Genomic DNA, 15,437 nt, shown 5'->3' with positions numbered 1-15,437 from the left:
CATCATAACCTCACATTGTCCCTTACCAATCGATACCGGTGTCCCCTTGTAAAAGCAGTCAATTGATAGTGTACTGATAATTCATGGTCCATCCTATCCAACCTGTTGAAAATTTTGAACACTTTGATCTTATCTCCTCGACACCTGCGTTCATCCAATGCAAACATATTCAAAAAATGAAGTCTCTCTTCATAACTCAAGCCCTGTGTGCCAATAAGGACACGTGTAGCTCTTCTCTGCACCCCTTCAACCAAGTCTATGTCCCTCTGTAGGTATGGTCTCCAAAACCTTACAGCATACTCCAGTCCAGGACGAACTAAGCCTCGAAAAAGCGGAAGAATGACTTTAGGAGAACGCGAAGAGACCTTTTTGAAAATGAGACCAAGCATTCTATTCGCTTTTTTGACCACCGCTGAACAATGTTCAGAAAACCTGAGTCGCCCTTGATTTGGGAATTCCCAAATCGGTGACCCTAGTTGCATCCGGGATAGTGACACCATTCAACTCGTAAGAGAACCGTGGGTTGTTCAAACCAAAATAAGCGACCTTGCACTTATCAACGCTAAACGTCATGCTCCATTCAATTGCTGATGCTGCAATCCTGTTTAAGTTGGTCTGGAGCAACTCCCTATCGCTTTCATTCCCGATTACCCCCATTAGCTTTACATCATCTGCGAATTTGCTAGTAGTCCCATCGATACCCTGATCGAGTTTATCGATAAAAAGTTAAAAAAGTATGGTAAGACGTGACTTTGTTTACGTATCATTTATCAGGGACATGACCTTGGTTGCTGAAATTCCTGTATAATCGTTATTGTATTCCATTAACAGCCGTGTGGTAAACATAAGTTTTTTGGTCAGCAGCTTTGTATTTTGAAGTTTTTAAATTGTTTCCTCTGATTAAATATGTCTTCAAAAAGTAAATATAATATTATCAATCACTGATAGCATCCACGAAAGGAAACACTTATGTTTTATTAACAGTATGAAAACGTGATTTCTCTATTCTGCACGAAAAGAAACTGACATGGAATTATATTCTGCTCAGGGGCAATGTAGAACCTGCCTGGAGGGAGGGGGGAAATAATGGAACTTAATTAAAAAAAATATTTTTTTTTGATCGAGTCTTATGAGTGCCGGGGGGGGGGGGGGGTATCCCCCTTGGGAGAATCTTCGGATTTCTGGATTCCAAAATTTGGCACGTCTGAACACCCATAATCCATCTGGCCTGAAGGTTAAAAAGGAATATCTGCAGAGGATAAAAACAACCCATACAGGATCTGAACGGGTTGTTTTTTTCCCCTCACTTAGCTAAACAACTTTATTTTTCCAGTTTTCTGAGACTTGGTGATTTTTCCGTGTTAATAGACATGTTGACATAAATTCTGAAAATTTTGTATTGCCCTCAGTCTAATGTCATGATTGTACGTGTAAAAGTTCATCAGCCATGGAGAAGTTTAGGATAGTTTTTTAGTCAAGATGTCAAGTCTTAGTTGATTGGTAATGATTAGAATCAGAACAGAGAATTTTCTACAGTGATTGATCAAATGTGTTTTTGTTCTAGCTCATGATTATGATGTGATGAAATGGATAAATTGATCGTAATTATTTTTTTCTTTCTCCAGAGGATGAGATCTCAATCAGACAGAACTCGACGAGATGTGTATCAGTCTTCCACGAGAAGTGGTTTGTACGGTGCTCATCTTTGAGGCTTTAAAATTTTTAAAAGAACTGGAGAGAGATGGTGCATCAGATATTAAAGTTTATCTTCAAGTTGGTTCTTAGGGGAATTCTTACGAAAACTGTGAGACAGGTTTTCTTATTTTCTCCCTTGAAATAAAAAAATTTTTTAGAAACTCCATTTGTTGATCCTCCAGTATGATTAATGCCATTTATTTCCATTATTTGTTGTACAGCTGTCATTTGGATACTTGTTGTTTTGTCAGTTGTTGATACTGTGATCATTTAATAAATTTTTTGACAGGCAAACATTTGTTTTTCCTCTATCTTTGAATAGTTTATTTTCTGTGTCCATGTGAGACAGCTATTTATTTTCCTAGCAATCCAATGATTAACATGTTAAGCACCAAGGAATTTTTGGGTTGGTTAGGATCTATTTTAAACATCGCCCAACCTGCAGAAAAGTAGGATTTTTTCCTGAATTATGACAATTATAATGTATCATGAGCTTCTTTTTGTTGTCCCTTGAGCATTGTTATATAATAGGTGTGTCTATATTATATTTAACTTCACATACTATAACATATTTTAAAATTGTGCTTAGCAGGTCAGATAAAATTTTAAAATGGGCCATATTGGCCCAGATTTTGTGCACCTACGAGTTGAATAAATGTGAGATAAGCCAGGTAGAAAAGTTTTATAAATTATTTTTCATTCATGTAAGGTTAAAAAATTCATAACTAAATACAGAACATCTTAAAAGTATCATTTATTGCCAACTTTTTTCTTCTAACTTTAAGGCACTATACAAATATATGAGTTGTAAAACAAGTCAAAGAGATTCATCTTAAAAGTTATTTAAGTAGTTGATCAAGTCCTTTGGCAACAGCATATTTTTCTCCCAAAATTTTGAATTAACAGGCACGTGTTTTCGAATGACAATTCTGCAAACTGATTTTAGTGACAATGGAGTATCTGGAATGTAAAAACAATCAAATTACCTATATATTTGTAGGTATATATATTTATACCTATATATTTCTTTCTCTTCACAGACTCAACCCCTGGTCTGTTATATGCCGAATGAGTGCTCTATCTCTAAGCCAGAGGTCTTCAACCTTCCTTGAGCTGCAAGCACTACTCAATAATCAAACGGAGATGACCTTTATGGCAACTTTGATATCTGTATAATTTCAATCCTTGGATAGCATTTTCACAGGGTGTTAAATTCATTAAGTGCTCGCGAACACAAAATTAGACACTGGCATTGAGCTACAGGTTGAAGATGACTGCTCTAAGTTGTGAAAGGGGGAGTCCAGGGTTTCAGTCCGTTAGGAGAAAGATGGAGTTTCCTTCTCCTAAATATCAATCTCTTCACACAGCCAGTTTTCCATATATATTGTATTAACAAAGGAGAGGACTTCTTTCGTCTACAAATATTTTGTTCATCTGATTGGAATTGTCCAGGAATTAGGATTGACAAAGCTTTAAACTTATCCTAATTGTTTGTAAACCTGTTCTTTAAAATTAACATCTATAATGAAGTTTAACATAAAACAATTCACTTACGGCTGTATTAATGCAGTTTAAAGGACTAGCGATCGACATGAATTGGTTGAAATCCTGAATTTAACCAATCCGTTTCTATCTTCAATCCTTTCACCTGCGATTGCAGTTTAAACTGCGTTCGTGAATACGGCTGTTAATCTTTCATTCATTAAATACTTTTGAAATCTAACCTTTAAGCAGTCAAATATAAATAAATATACAGGGTGCTCTGTTAATGGACTGACAAACTCAGGGTTGTTGCTTTGCATCAAGAGGAACAAAAATTACAATGGAACATGGTGTCGAAAATCGTGGATAACGCAAATCGATGTTACATACCCAAGAAGGTGGATTGGACGTGCAGGGCCCGTTGCTTAGCCTCTACGTTCGCGGATCTCAATCTGTGTGACTTTTTCCTATGGGCTCACAAACCACTCATGCCCATGGACACACTGGAGGCCCTCGTACCACGGATTGTTGTCGCATCAAAAGCATACCTGGTATCTTTGAGCGCATCTGGGAATCATTTTTGTTCATTTTCATTCACTTTTTCAAGACCAGTGTTTCCCAAAGTGGGCAATGGAATGGTCGGGGGGGGGGGGGAATGAAAGCTATGGACTTAAGTGAATCCATAGGATCTGATGTTGAGTTGGGGGGCAATGAGAGAGAAAAAAATTACTGAATTCTGAATTTTTTCAGTGGCCGCCACTTCCAACAACTCTTGTAATAATTAATCAAATCTTCCTGTAGTTATTATTGCACTTTCTATCATTCCAGCGTGACGAAACCTGCATGCTTTTTTTTGCAATTTTCACCCTCTCAGCGTGGTTTGCGACACCATGTTCCATTGTGATTTCTAGTTTTAATACCTCGATATGATTACTTATATCATAGAAAAAGTGTTTGGGCTGCTTTATTTCTAGCTGTAATGCCCGGGTTTTCTTCAATGAGACTTTGGATCATGCGATATCTCCCTCTTTCTTTGAGGGACATACTAACCAATATGACGATTCATGAAAGAAACAAATCTAGATTTAAAGAAACATAGAAATGAATATATATATGTTTCTTTTCTAAGGGCGCTAAGTATTTCGATCCCCCCCCCCCCCTTTGAACTTCAAGTTATCCATCTGCCTATTCCAGCTGTTGAATTTCTTCGATGTACTTTATGGGCCAATGCTTAATTTTAAAACATCCTAAACTATATGAATTTATGCAGTTGAATAATTAATTGATAATATGCGGAGACATTAATTTTCATGCTTGAGAAGATGTGAATAAAAAGTTGAAATCAATGTTATTGCATGGATATCCAACGCAAAAGTATGTCCGGGGCTAATTACTTCCTATTTAATCTCCTGGGCTTCGTATATCTCAAAGCGAACTCGATATTTCAAAAATCTAGAATTCAATAAAATTTTTAAAATTATTGATGTGGCGGAAAACCCCACCAAATTTCCGCATTTCTACAGTAAAATCTGCAATTTTAGCACCGATTTCTATGGGGATCATCCTTTGCCTGACCCTCAAAGTGATGCTGATAATGATTATGGCATCTATTCAAAAAGTCTGATTACTGGGAGGATTAAAGAAGTGACAAACCTGTGTAAAGGCATATACACGTCTGAAACGCATTGCTAGGGAACCAAAGTAAATGTTCTGAAAGTGATTGTTGAGGCCTAAAAACCATTGTTGCCTATTTGGGGCATTTGCCCTGTTCTGACGAAATTTTAAAGTAGCCTATCGTTCAAGTCGGATCCCATAATTTTGCGACGATCAATCTAAAATTGTAGATTTATATAGAGAACACACACACAGAAAATCAATTTTATATGTATAGATTCAAGTACTGTAAACATCTTGACTGGAATTTCTTCATTTAAGTCGGCTTCTAAATTCAGTGAAGACAAAGTGACTAGCAAGGAAAAAGACCACAGGTCCAATGCTTTTTGACACACTGCAGGCATCATCTTCGGAAGATATAACCATTATCAAGCTGACTGGAGATCCCACTTGGGTGCATTGGCGTGCACAAAGAGTTGGTTTGGCGGTTGACCCCCTCCCTTTCCCCACCCAGCCGAGATTATGGTGTATTTTTGCAATAAAAAATTCAGAAGGAAAATTACACCACACAAGTCAGATGCTGTAGTTTAAATGAAGCTGAGTGCCTACATGTGAGTTAGAAGCAATGTTCTGAAGTAAAGTTATATGATTGGTGTATGTATTTAAATTTTCTTGGAATGGAACCCCACACCTGATTGATGGTGGTGATTTCTTATTTTTAAAGGCCTGAATATAGTTTCTATCATTCGAAAAAAATATAAGAAAGCCAGGGAAGTCACACAAAAATATTGTTTTATTGAATTACCAGGAAAATAATATATTTGATAACAAATTCCAATATAACACAAAACAAGCATAAAAACAGAAATTCTGCAGAGGAAGGTGCATGTACGATTAAGTAGCAGTGGTATATCCCCAGTCAGCGTGATATTTGTTACACAGTGTGTATGTCGTTTAATATGATCACATTGGGACTCTGGGTTTCTGTGTGCGATGACTATATCCGAAAAAGTCCCAGTTGTAAGTACATTAAGCAAACGGGACAACTCCATTTTTCTTACGACAGATACGGAAAACTGGCTGAGTGAGGAGATATCGATGTTTCAGGAAAGGAAAATTCATCTCTACCCTCACTGGGACTTGAACCCTGGTCTCTCGTTTGCTGGACGAGTGCTCTCCCAAATAAGCTATGAAGACTGTTAGTAGAGCACTCGTCCGGCAAACGAGAGACTGTGGTTCGAGTCCCTGTGAGGGCAGAGATGAATTTTCCTTTCCTGAAACATCGATATCTCCTCACTCAGCCAGTTTTCCGTATCTGTCATATTAACAAGAGAGAGTGACGTCTTTTGTCATCCATTTTTCTTTCCCACAGAACAGGATTCAAAATGTTAAATCATTCATTTTTTTCAATGTTCTCAAACAGTTTTTCCCATTCAGGTTAAAAGTTGTTTCAAAAATTATGAAGAGTTAGAATGGAATGGGTCTAATGTGTATCATGAATTACAAAACTTTTTATAATGTGCGGTGTGTTCCATTGATTCCCTTGTGAAAGTATTCCAGCCGAGGAACTGCAAATGTGGTTGGTGGAAAGAAACTGACCATGAATTGAAGAAAGGGACTATTTTTTACCTTACACATGCCTTTAACTACAGGAAAGAAACTACAAAAGAAATGCCAAATGTACATAAATCATAGCAGTTAAAATGGCCCCATTGTGAACTGGGTGCGGGAAATTTCATTAAGGGGGGAGAATTTCTGTAAACGAGGGAGAAAAGCTTTTTACTTACGCATAATTTCTTCTAGTCTCAAAGTTAATGCTTCATCTGTGATGCGCTTTTGGTAGTTCTTTTTGCACACACACCGACGATGTGATCCCCCAGACTCGTAGTACATTGTTAGAAAAAACTCCTTGTCACTCGAACAAAAGATCTGGCAAAGTATGCAGAGAAACATATTGTCGCTGTCTTGTTCAAATGTACCGCCATATCTGAGCAGCATCTTGAAAATTTCATACTGTAAAGGGAAATTAATTTGAACGTAATGTATAATTAAATTATGAAATATGCTTTAGTATATGGAAAAATTCTTTTAAGCATTAATTATGATGAAAAGAATTTTGTGCATTAGAAAAAGTACGTAATTGAAAATAAAAAAATGAATGGTTAAAATATTAAAATCGGAAGAAAACCTACTTCTCTCCTTAAAAAAAAGATGGCATTTTGGGGGGGGGGGGGTCATAGTCACATTAGTAAAGCTGGTAGATAGAGAAGGGTTCAATGTTGTAGACATAAAAAAAATTTGTAAATTAATTTGGAAATCGACAGGGGAGGGATTAATCGAGCTGACTGCTCCTGAAACCGAGGCCGTACTCCATGAAAATGAACAAGGTTTAAAAATGGGAAGTGAGAAGGTCATTATGAGCAACATAGCGCAAGAGCTCCATAAATCTAAATTGGCAATGGATTGTTTCTATGATATTGGAAGGGAGGAAAGCCTTATTACAATACTCTTTCTTTCGAACCCAACTCGGCATAGGTTCTATTGACTTTAGCTAATTTTAACCATTGTCCCAAGTTATTAGACTAACAAATTAACTGTAATGAAGAAGAAATAGTTAAGGCATCATAATATTCTTTCACAAAATGTCGCAGGGAACCACCGCGGATGCCCCCTACTTCTCCCACACAAAGCAGACATAGATGAGATGTCTAAAAATAAGTTTATTGTTTGTGTTAATTGCAGATTTCCTGTTTCACGGTTACCCCGCCAGAACATAACCTCCACGAATACAGAGGAACGACTGTATTTGTAATTGTTACTGTCCATGGGCAGAGGCATGGAAGACACTCCCAGCAGCCACACAGTGAACTGCTGCCACTTCGACTGAGGACACATCATAATCTATATTATTATTCTGTTGAGACACAAGTAGAGCATCGATATGGTCGAACGGTTTTTGCGGCAGGAAAATATTTAAGCATGAGCATTAAGATTGCCTACATACGTGCACCAAACAATGCCTCCTGAGCTTCATTTGCTTATGCATGACAAATTATAGTCGGATACTTTTTGGAACAAACCTTGTACTATGGGTATCTAGAGCTACTCAGAACTCATTGTAAAGGTGGATTCCTGACTTCCATAACATTTTCATCAATGCATGCAAATAACTATCAAAGCACTTGCCTGACTTGTGCCAAAGTTACTAAGAAACATGGAAGTGAAAAGTGGAGTAGTTCTGTTCAGTGGATTGCCATCAGGGGAACTACCAGCTTCGAGAAGTAACTGCACACATTCCAAGCTTCCTTGCAGAACAGCTTGGTATAATGGCGTTTGGCCTTTTCTATCGGGGATATTAACATCAGCATCATGAGCAATCAGGAACTTAACAGCTGATAAACGTGTCTCTAAAGAAGAAAAAAAACCCATCAACATGGGCAAGAAACACAGTGGCGTATTTACGGGGAGGATACAGTCCAGGGTAGGAAATTTGAGGAATGAGTAGCCAAAAAAATTAGTAGAATGAGGAATTTGCAAGCACATTACTGAGCAAAAGAGTGATTTAAAGCATGTGAATGACCGAGAGTGATCTAGTGCACATGCAAGCATGTCAATGACCAAAACAATGACTTAGAGCACATGTAAATGCGTAAAGATCAAATGAGTGGCTTATAAAGTAAGGAACCATATCAGTGAGTTACCTACTGTGTGTGCAAGCATGTGAGTGATCAAAACAGTGTCTCGGCATGTGAGTGACCGAAACTGTGTGCAAGCATGTGAATGAGACACACAGATGTATTGCAGGGGGAAAGGGAAGCCAAGCATATTATAGCACAGGGTGGCGAATTTGAGGAAAGAGTAGTCAAGAAAATTGGACTAGATTGGAAGAAGAGTGGTAAAACCATAAATGCGCCACTGAAGTACAGTGAAACCTGTGTATAGCGATAAACCTGCCTATACCGACTTTGGTTCTGGCGGAATTTCTATTTACTTAATGTATATGAAACCCACCTACAGGACAATCACTTTTTTTAGACGCACCTGTCTATAACAATACTTTTACCTTCAGGGCCATTCAAGTATTACGTAAGCAGATTTTCAGCCATTTTTGACCCCCCCCCCCCCCCGTCAGCAAAATTTCGGAACAGCTTTGGTATAAGGGACACGCCAAATTGACGATTTTTTTCCGGCGATAAGTTGCCATTGTTGCCGCGCTCTGGTTCATTGTTGTTCTGCTGGGTTGTCGTTGTTCCAGAATGTTCGAAGAATTCTGCCAGTCGGTGGCGCTAGCTGTTGTTTTTCCGTGTTCTTAGCGTCCTCCAAAAAGGTTTTACTGCCATTTTCAAACTGGTTTTCTCTTTTTCCATTTTATTTTCTCTCTTTTTTTCTCCTAAATGACGTCACCTTATAGCCGTGGTGTTTTGAAAAACCGTTGGGATCAAAACATTTTCTCTTCCTTATGTATATATGATGTAGTGTGTGTATCGGATTAATTATTTTGGATATCTTTTCCCTCAGGTTGTACCTTTAATATTTTCCAATATTTATTCTTTTCTACATGCAGGATGCCCCTGCATCCTTTTTATTTTATTTACTTATTTTATACCGTTGATTATTTATAAGAACCCGGATTCCCGGAAAGAGAGTCCAGGTTTTAATTTATAATACATAGAATATATTTATTTATACAGCATGCAGGACCGTTGTTTATTTATAAGAACCTGGGGAGCAGCTTATTAAACCCTTTCATTTAAACTTTATTTTTATTATTTACATCGGTTCAGGTTTTATTTAAACCCTGATTCATTTATTTTTATCCAATTTTATTTTTTAAACAATCCAGAGCTTATTTTTGTTTATACCATTTGTTTTGACTGTTTTCTATGCTGGCGATTTTTTTTCTGGTGCCTTTTTCTCGGGCCGTCAGAAAAAAAAGTCACCAAAAATCGCCAACCTGTCCCTTATACCAAAGCTGTTCCAAAATTTCGTCAGCAGCTTAGAATATTTCATATCTTCAAAAAGGGGTGGTTGAACACGTAAGAATAACCTTCGTAACTTGTAACCTTCGAACCCCCCCCCCTCTCCCCTTGTCATTAAAAGTCAGCAAATCCAAAACCCCTCCCCCCCCCTCAATGCTAACGTAATACTTGAATGACCCCTTCTGTTGACACTCTTGCATAGCAAGTGGATAACTAGTGGATGGCATTAATCATCCACGATTATAACTGAATGCTATAAGAATATATTTATATATGTATCACTTGCGCAGAGAGAGTCGACACTTCCAGATGTTCGGATGTGTTCTTAATTGGCTACAATGTAAATAATTATTAGTGAGTTTAATAACAGTAAATTTAATAAATTCTTTTAATTCAATATGTGCAGCATAGTGAATTCTTTCACTATAATATCTTTAGAAAGCTGGTAGTACATTTATATGAAATTGTTAATTACCATTCTCATGAAAATACACAAAACAATTATCAAAAATAACTATATTGACCTCTAACTGCCAGCCTAAGAGGTGTCACACCGAGAGGTTTAACTCGTCTATTTATGTTATAAGAATACATATTGGGGTCATTTGTATGATACTGGCGAAGCTGTTCAACATTCCCTTCAATAGCAGCGATATGCAGTCTAGGGTCACCATTGGCGTCATCGAGGAGATGTCCTATATCACTTGCATACATTTATGAATGGAAAAGATGGCAATGAATTACTTATTATTTATAAATGAGAATTTCAGGGGAAAGGTGATATTTATAATTTCTCTAACCACTATTTGTTTACATTCACAGCGGTTTCTTTACTATGTTTAGCCTTTGTAGTGCTTAGTTCTAGAGGTGCCAGATATTTAAAAAAATTTTCAGTGGAAGTCATCTTCAAAAGTATCCAAAAATGATCCCAAAATATTTGAACTTCATATGGTTAGCTATTTACTGATAAAATTTGAAACAGGACAGGCAGTTATTGCCATCTATCCAGCAATTTCAGAACTTTATGGATCACAAGCAAAAGAAAAATAGGAACTCGTGCTGCAATCTATTATTCAGAGAACGAACGAAAAACTTTCAACTAGTACTATTTTTGAACCATAGATGACAGGATATTTGGCAGGAAAACCGCCACAGTCTGGCAATTTCTACAACAGCTTCCTTCTGAACCACTGAGCTAGTGATGGGCGATCCGCTCATGAACCGTCTAGAAGAGCGGCTCTTTTCAAAGAGTGAGTGAGCCGCGGTTCTTAAAAAAAGAACCGCGGCTCTTACACTTCCATCGCATACAAGAAACTACCAAGAACAAGCAGGCTTTTGAAAACGTTGTGAAAAGAACCGTGGCGGCTGACGGCTCATATTGCCGACTCCTGTTGGCTACAAACGAACCGTGACAAGCCGAGAGCCGCAGAAATGAAAGTGAACCGTTTCCCGTTGAAACGTTTCTTGTAATTGGTCAGAAATGACCCGTGAATCGCTTCTTTTTTCGTTTGTGTTGCCTGCTCCTATTGGCTGCAAATGAACCGTGAAGAGCCGTGAGCCGCAGAAATGAAAGTGAACCGTTGCCCGTTAAAACGCCTCCTGTAATTGGTCGAAAATGAGCCGTGAATCGCTTCTTTTTTCACTTGTGTTGCCTGCTCCTATTGGCTACAAATGAACCGTGGAAATTCAAATGAGCTGTATCTTGTTAAAAGGCCTTCTGTGATTGTTAGAACTGGTTTCTTCCCATGTCCCACACCTTCCCCTCTAAGAAGTAAGAACGCGTTGGCCACTCTTTCTCCCCCTCCCCTTTTGCTTGTTACATATATTTTTATTTTTTTACGTTTTTCTTTTTTTGCTCTTTCACCTCGGACTGGGTGCACCTGTTGGAGAGGGGACGGAATTATTTTCCTTATTATTATTGTTATTTCAATTGTTAACCAGTGCAGTCTTATGAGGCGATCCCCGGAGGATCTCAGATGTAGAGGCCTCGTGAGAATGAGATAATAAAATTTTCAAAAGTTTTGTGGAATTTTTAGCCCGATAGAGCCGGGCCGCAACTAGGCGAGGGGGGGGGGGAGTAGGTGGGTCTGGTGCCCGGGCGCTGGAGTAGTGAGGGAGTCGGATGCACCCTTTTAACTGCTCCTTCTACATTACACGGGGGCGCAGAAATGCAAGCTTGACCCGGCTCAAAAAGTTCTAATTGCGACCTTGGATTGGGGGGGGGGGGTCCCAGGATTGCTGTCAATACGGCCCTGCTGTTCACCTCGGATTTGTTACCCTTCTTGAGCTGATAGAAATCATTTTACCCAATTTTTCTTCCTTTTGATCGATATTAATTTTTTTTAGCTCTTCCACCTCGGATTTGGCGCCCCTCCTCGAAAGGATAGAAATAATTTTCTTTAAATTTCTCTTTCTTTGGTAATTTAAAATTCTTTTTCTCGCCTTCTCACCTCGGAGAGATGTGGACTTTCTCCTAGAGAGGAGTGAATCCATTTTCCCTAACTTTTCTTTGAATAATAAGATTTTCTTTATTTTGCTCTATCTCTCATCACGGATTTTTCGCCCCTCAAAAAATCATTTCCCTAATTTTTTTCGACTTTTTCACTTCGGATTTGATGCCTTTCCTAAGAACAGACAGAAATCGTTTTCCTTCATTTTTTGTGGTTCTTTAATTTTTTTTCCATTCTTCCACCTCGGTTTTGTCTCCCCCCCCCCCTCCCCTTACAGCGGACAGAAATCATTTCCCCAAATTTTTTGCGTCGTTCTTTAAAATTGCACCCTTGCATCTCGGATTTTGTGCCCCTCCTAAGTGGACAGAAAGAATTTTCGCTAATTTTTTTTGCAGTCAATAAACTTTTTTTTGCTCTTTCTTCACGATTTCGGCGCCCCTCCTAGAGTGGACAGAGATCATTTTCTTCTTTTTTGTTTTTTTTTAAATATTCCCTCTTTCACCTTGGATATGGTGCGCCTTTTGGAGGGGACACGAAATATTTTTCCTTATTATTATTTGCCTATTCACCAGTGCAGTCTTACGCACGGGCCTACCCGGGACGTCCCCGAGGGGGGGGGGGGGTGTTCGTGAGGTCCCTCAGAGGAAGTCTCATGAAAATTAGATGTTACATTTTTTAATAGTAGGCATAGGCAAGAGGTAGGCCTAAATTTTTAGTCAGATGGAGAAGGGCCGCAACAAAGGGGAGGGGGAGTAGGCGGGTGCGGTACCCGGGTGCTAGATTAGTGGGGAAGCCGAATCCACCTTTTAACTGCTCCTTCCACATTACACGGAGGCACAGAAATGTAAGCTTGTCCCGGCTCAAAAGGTATCTAGTTACTGCTCTGCATTGGGGTGGGAGTACCAAGATGCTCTCAAAACGGCCCTGCTCTTCACCTCGGATTTATTGCCCCTCTTAGAGAGCTGACAGAAATCGTTTTCCCTAATTTTTCTCTTGATCAATATAAATATTTTTTCGCTCTCTCACCTCTGATTTGGCGTCCTCTTAGAGCGGCGCCTCCTGTGGTCGTACGGTTGTGCAACCCAGCGGCCCTTGCATAATTTTTAATTGAAATTTTAATCGTGATTTTTAATTGAAATTTTAATCGTGGTTTTTTTTAATTGAAATTTCACAGGCATATATATATATAATTTGTATTATAATTTCATACTCATAATTTTTTTAGTCACAATTCCACACATAATTTTCATTGAAATTTCTGTCGTCTTCAAGTTTCATGCATAATTATACTTATATTTCACTCACAATTTTTAAAATTACAGTTTTACACAATATCCCATTTCACCCCTGCAATATCTCACATATTTGTTTTTTTCTATTGAAATTTCCCTCATAACTTGAATTTTACTCCATTTTACAAGTCGTCAAATCATTCAGAATTTGTTTTTACAGTGATCCCGCTTATAACGTTTTTCAAAAAATTGTCATGAGGAAACGTTGTAAGTGAAGAAACGCTTTAAACAGGAAAAATCTTCACGAGAATTACTTAATGTTGATATCACGAAAATAAGTCGTACGAAGCGGTAGAAAATTGTAAGTTGGAATGTTATAAGCGGGATCGACTGCATTTTTTTATTCAGGAATTTTTCCGCAGATTCATTCTATGTTTTTATATTCTTATTTTTGTGGGCATTTTTGACCAGTTTCTCCATGAGTGGGTGATATCCCCTTCCCATGAAATGACGGGGGGTGGGGGGGGGGTATGAAACGTATTAGTGGGGCGTTCATAGCTACGAATACAATATAGCAGTATTTCTCAACCTCTGGTCCGCGACGATGGCATAAGTGGTCAGCATGGACACTCCATAAAATTATTCACCCTTTGAAATAGACGTTAATAATTACAATACGGCTTCAAATAAAATTATACCTTTGTACCGAGGTTCCCCACATCATCGAGGGGGAATGCAACAAAATTGCAATCATGAACACGAGATATCACTACATTTAGTCGAAAGTCGCAATTCATTGCTTCAAGTGTAATTTGCTAATTACTGCTAAAATTGCTGAATGGTGTGGAAATAAAGGGCTACTGCAAATCACATTAATCAAAAATGTATTTCACGAAAAAAATATTCAAATATGACCTGATGATCATATTTCATTGAGAAAAATAAAATTCGGTATAAACTGGCATCTTAAATAATAATCTGTACAAAACGGGACATCATCAATTGCCATCAGAAACATTGTCCGAAGTAGGCATAATCATCGATCGTAATTAAAATTCCAAAAAAATTGCTACAAAAAATTAAACCTGATTTATGTCGGCATTACAATATAAACGTTTTGTAAAAGTGCTTGTATAAAACTGGAAAAATACAACGAATAAGCTGATCGATTACATTCGAGCAAATGCAATCGATCAGTTTATTGGTCGCATTTTTCAAGTTTTATACAAGCACTTTGACAAAACTTTTATAGTGTAATACTGGCCTTTTATGTATAAACCTGACAAATATGCCAGATAAATATTTACAAGTTTTTTCCATAATTATCGTAATGTAGTGTAATATAATGAAAACACTGTGTGTGTGTAATACGGGACACAATTGGTCCGTAAATTTGTTTCGGACATTTTACTGGTCCTTGTTTTCAGGAAGGTTGAAAAAAACTGCGATGGAGAATATTTTCTGTGGGATCGGTCCAAACGTTTCAGACCTAACCAGAATGAAATTTTGCCTCCTGGTACTGGCCCTTACGGGTCAACTGTGGGCTTACAAATTGTAGCCTCGTGGAGACTACGTGTGAGGAGAAAGGCAAGTGAGTATTTGTGTGTGTGTGTGTGTATTATGTGAGTGCGTGCGCGCGCGCGTGTGTGTGTGTGTGTGTGTGTGTGTGTGTGTGTGTGTGTGTGTGTGTGTGTGTATTATGTGAGTGCGGTTGTGTAAAAGAGAAAAATTTTGTCAAATCCGGGTAACTGTCTGGTACTGTCACTTTTTAACACAATTTTGCAGATAAAACGCTCCACAACCTTCTATTAAAAATGTTTACACTTGGAAGAGAATAGAGAAAAAAAGGTGTCGAAAAGACAATTGGAGAAAGTTTCCATCATGTACTCACTAATGCGAGCTTCGACAATTTTTTTTTTCTGGTCATTTTCAGGAAATAGAAGAAAAAGTGGGAGGTGGGTGAATATATAGGAGGAAAATTTGGT

At 38.1% G+C, this 15,437-nt stretch overlaps 2 protein-coding genes across 3 annotated transcripts in view; one reads left to right on the top strand and one right to left on the bottom strand.

Moving 5' to 3' along the window:
* LOC149074868 (uncharacterized) overlaps positions 1 to 1,989 on the top strand; it is a 36,002-nt gene extending 34,013 nt beyond the window's left edge. The window contains exon 13 of the mRNA XM_089245798.1: positions 1,626 to 1,989. Coding sequence (XP_089101924.1) covers positions 1,626 to 1,709 — 84 coding nt within the window. The 3' untranslated portion in view covers positions 1,710 to 1,989. The remainder of the gene's footprint in view (positions 1 to 1,625) is intronic.
* Positions 1,990 to 2,434: 445 nt separating this feature from the next.
* Positions 2,435 to 10,968, bottom strand: LOC149074867 (transient receptor potential cation channel subfamily A member 1-like). 2 transcript variants are annotated; one of them, XM_089245800.1, is made up of 4 exons: positions 10,735 to 10,968; positions 7,978 to 8,198; positions 6,579 to 6,804; positions 2,435 to 2,655 (listed from the first exon to the last, which is right to left on the bottom strand). In XM_089245800.1, exons 1-4 carry the CDS (start codon positions 10,769 to 10,771, stop codon positions 2,528 to 2,530), a joined length of 612 nt encoding a protein of 203 aa, XP_089101926.1. In that variant the 5' UTR covers positions 10,772 to 10,968; the 3' UTR covers positions 2,435 to 2,527. The 2 variants fall into 2 exon arrangements, with proteins under 2 accessions (XP_089101926.1, XP_089101925.1); XM_089245799.1 differs by lacking the exon at positions 10,735 to 10,968 and adding an exon at positions 10,295 to 10,728.
* Between the last annotated feature and the right edge of the window lie 4,469 nt (positions 10,969 to 15,437).

Source organism: Pholcus phalangioides, unplaced genomic scaffold (genome assembly GCF_987345545.1).
Source record: "Pholcus phalangioides strain wild (caught in Gottingen) unplaced genomic scaffold, Ppha-v1.0 ptg000016l_1, whole genome shotgun sequence".
NCBI lineage: Eukaryota > Metazoa > Arthropoda > Arachnida > Araneae > Pholcidae > Pholcus > Pholcus phalangioides.
The sequence above is the reverse complement of the archived record's forward strand: the minus strand, read 5'-3'. Positions and strand labels throughout refer to the sequence as shown.